This window comes from Sphaeroforma arctica (assembly GCF_001186125.1).
Source record: "Sphaeroforma arctica JP610 unplaced genomic scaffold supercont1.2841, whole genome shotgun sequence".
Lineage (NCBI taxonomy): Eukaryota > Ichthyosporea > Ichthyophonida > Sphaeroforma > Sphaeroforma arctica.
Genome location: NW_014037717.1, coordinates 549 through 4,729, shown reverse-complemented (window position 1 = coordinate 4,729; position 4,181 = coordinate 549). Strand labels below are relative to the sequence as shown.

Genomic DNA, 4,181 nt, shown 5'->3' with positions numbered 1-4,181 from the left:
GGTTTTAGCTAAAACTTATGTCGCGTTTCGCAATGAGTTGAATATCAAAGGCGTCAAGCTGTCGCTTGCGGAATAGACTTACATATAGATGATAGCCATTGTTGTTGAAATTGAAAGAATGCGTGCTCGCCCACACCACAACTTCAATTCAGCTCGTGCGTTCTTTAGCTTCAAATGGCCTTATGTGCTTGCTCATATGTGACTGGGTTGTCTATGCTTCTTGGAGGCGTACAGTCGGTTGATACGTGAACAAGGCTACCTGCGTGTACTAGCTGAAGCTGCCTCAGTTCGTTCGAGATTTATACTCGGACATGAAGGCTATTGGCGAGCAATCGAGTTGGAATTTGGCCCCACTGGGGCTTCCTGTTCATAGAAAGCTACCGATTACCATCAAATGAATGTACCTGAGAGATGATAGGTTTGCCAAAATATATACCGTTGTACTTTGTAGTTGCGAACAAGAGAGATTTAGCTTCTAGCACCGTTTGCGGGTTGAAAAAATTGCGTATCATACTCAACATCGACTGCCCCTGATACGGCTCACCAGCAATGCCGATTCCATCAGGCTATTAAGTGTGCTTGAGGATGCAAGCGCTTTGTCACGATCGCCTATAAGCACAGTCCCGCACGCGCCGCCCACCGATATCTATCATTGAGAAATCGCAACTGATCCTCACTTCAGGGCTCATAACAAAGCTGTTCTTTGCTGCACACTCGCGTCCCCTGCCTCCAATGCACCAGGTTTCGCCCAAAAGCGAGGGTTGCTCTTCGCGTGTTTACCACTTGGCGCATGAATCACATTAACGCCTTTCGCTATGATATTGTCACTTGTATGTTTACCGGTACCAAAAGACTGAATTATATCGGAGTCATCGCCATGCGTTTTCTTCTTCTCCTCGCTTGTTTGTTCAGATCCTTCATCTTCCGCAAAGCTACTTTCGGAACCTATCATTTCATTGATAGCTGATTTGTTACCAGACCTGCGCTTTACTTTCGCGATATCTTTGAGTAATGAATCGGCCAACTGTCCACAGCCGGCATCAATATCCACACCTCTCTTCACGCGCACTGTGGAAGGTATAGCCCCCGCGGTCATCAGAATCTCCTGGAAGACACGAACAGACTCTTCGGTAGAGGCTTTACCTGACAAGTTGAGAAATCGTTTGTATACATTTTAGTATAATAACAACGTATTGGAAATTGAAAAGTTTTGTGAGATAACAAATAATATTTACATTCGCACTTTTGCCAGTTTATGAGTGGTCGGGATTGACACAATAAGATGGTTATTTGATTAATTCGTATGTACGTGAAAGCGTGGCACTCAACATGAATAAAAAGAGAATTTAGCAATCGTACTGTTTGTCTCGGCTGATATCTCATGTTTGATTCACAATCAAACAGGATTCTACGCGTTCAGATACTGCCAGCAGAACATAGCTGGAAGGGATGCGACGCTAATATCATGACAAGCAATATGTGCGAGATCGCACAAAGAGTTATCAGACCGTCTTGCTCGTGTCCCAAAACATACCTTCGAAAGTAGGCGTAGGGTTTAGCGGGATTAAATTGACATGGGACAGGCCTTTCATCGGACCCAGAACACGGGCCAGCTGAGGATATGGAATACGGACGTTTCAAGTTATACGAGCTTCATTGCAAATTTAAGTCATATGACGAGAAATTTTCATGTCTAAAGAGTCAAAGCAAGTTGCATCTGCCCGAAAACATGAGTCGTATGGAATACCTGCAAAACGCTCAGACTCCAAAGAAATTCCGAAACACAGCAATTTGATTGGCAGCTTCGCTCTGTATTAAATGAATGACGTGCAGCTGTGCTCGCAAAAAGAAGAAGAAGGACGTTTCCCCCATACCTTGTAAGCGTGCTTCTGCGAATCGTTCTGGCCATGAATGAGACAGTATTCAAACGTAACTCGTCTGTTGGTGTTCTCAGCATAGTTCACAGCCGCATGCACAAGCTCGCATATAGGATACTTTGTACTAATCGGCATGATTTTCGCCCTCTCGTCCTCGTACGGCGTGTGCAGGCTAATGGCCAGCGTTGTGCGTAGCTTTTCGGTTGCGAGCTTCTTAATCTTGGGCACATTGCCTACTGTGCTGATGGTAATATGCTGTGCACCTATGCCCAGGTGCGTATTCATCATGTGAGCGGCTTTCGTAACGTTTCTGTGGGTAAAAACAGATACAGACGTTCAATCTAAAATTGGAAGGCGTACAAGTAGAAAAGGACCACTCACTGGCAATTGGAACTGTAGTAGATAAAACAAACTGCAAGCACGAGTGTGTGCAAAAGTAGCGATTGCTGAACTTTCTCTATGTATCACACCACAAATATGCTCAGCAAATGGCTTAGTATTGAAATTCGATTTCCCAAATTGCAATGAGAAATATTTGCCGTTGTGAGGCGCCAGTGTACTTGGCACGATGTACATGTAGAAAATCATTCGCAGTTGTGCGTTGGCGATGTACATATGGCTATGAACGATTCGCTGACTGTTGGTCCATTAGTGAACGGTGGATTAAATGCAATGGTGAGAATGACTTTCGCCTTCTGCTGCTCATATTTTATTGCAGGTGATTGTGGCCTGGTAGGTCGCGTGTCATCGTTGATGTACAAACCAATTGAGAACGAAGCGTGAATGCTTACTTGTAATTGTTGAGTGGTTCGCCCATGCCCATAAATACGACATTGCTTAATCTCTGACCCTCACTCTGACAAAAATCGGCCATATTGTACGCCTGTTCGAAAATCTCTTCATGCGTGAGGTTTCGGGTGAATCCAGATTGACCTACAATGCCAAAAGCGAATGGATAGGCAAACAGAACAAAGAATCAATTTCGCACACACTCGAATGCAGGGTGTGTATTGAATCATCGCAGAAGCATTCTTACGAACATATTCGAATAGACGACCGACACCGCCGGTAAAACATACCAGTGGCACAAAAGCTGCAGTTCATTGCACATCCGGCCTGCGAGCTGATGCAGGCCGTATTTCTCCCATCTTTGTATCGCATCAACACTGTCTCGATGATCGATCCTCCCGCTATTCCGTAAGCATGCTTGATGGTACCATCCCTGCTCACCTGAAATATACAGGCGGATTGCATGCGCGGAGAGGCAGATGAATGGAATGTGAAGTACAAGTGACAGCTACACGATGTTACAGTCCATTTCGGCTCAAGTACTGTTCATACCTGAACGTACGGTAGCCTCTATGGCGAGTACAAAGGCAATAGTATGAAACAGACTAAATCGGGTATGCGAATGCTAGAACTGTGAAAATTTCATATGGGAATTGCTTGCAAAAGTGTGGATTATGCCTGGGTATATGGTCAGCTGTCTGCACTATATATGCGCGTCTCTAATACTTTCGATTTAGGGATTCCTTATTACACAGCCCTTAAGAAAGGGATGTTTTTGAATTTTTGAAAGTGTATGTTAATCATGCGCACACACATTCCAAAATCCAAGTTGAACATTTACTGTGCAATAGAAACGTAAGGATATAATCTAATTCAATAACACCGTTGGAATGTGTTTCAATACTGGGGGTGGCTGCTTAAACATGTACCGCAGAGGAGGATCCTTATAGGCATGACAAGGCGACACTATACTATACCAGAACCCCATACACAACGTCAACATCGTGGCTTAACAATGTGCAATTGCTGGACTTAAAAAATAAGGTGCACGCGAATAAGGCAACCAGTGTGCACGACTTAGGTTGGACCTGACCACATTTAAAACATCGCTCTAATGTATATTCGAACTCACCAGTTCTTTTTTGAGGTCCAGACACCCAGCAATATGGAAGGTATCCTTGAGGTCTTGTCGGAGATGTTTGGGAATGTACATCATCTCATCAAACGACTTTGTGTGCTTTTTGTAGAGCAGATCTCTTAGCTGCTTGGATTGAAACGGTTTGCAGCCGGCGCTAACAACAAAGTCCTGCAGACGCAAAAGTGCAGGTGTATCGAAATATATGTTTGTAAATGAAAGCGTTATTTACATACAGAAGTATGCGTGTGAGAACAATGTCCACAAATTGCGCAGCCAAACGAAGTAAAAAACAGAGGTGCCATCGACATACACTGTACATTTCAAGTGCCATGGTTGAAAAATAACAAAAAATAAACAAACCGGGACATCACCAGTCA

The 4,181-nt window shown here is 44.0% G+C and overlaps 1 protein-coding gene across 1 annotated transcript; it reads right to left on the bottom strand.

Moving 5' to 3' along the window:
• On the bottom strand, nucleotides 1–3,972 carry SARC_13044 (cfr family radical SAM enzyme; the record flags this gene model as incomplete). The annotated part of the gene is made up of 6 exons (XM_014292833.1): nucleotides 1–1,143; nucleotides 1,535–1,613; nucleotides 1,875–2,187; nucleotides 2,669–2,810; nucleotides 2,957–3,107; nucleotides 3,799–3,972. Coding segments are annotated over 6 exons (1,317 nt in total), but the record flags the coding sequence as incomplete, so codon positions are not given.
• Between the last annotated feature and the right edge of the window lie 209 nt (nucleotides 3,973–4,181).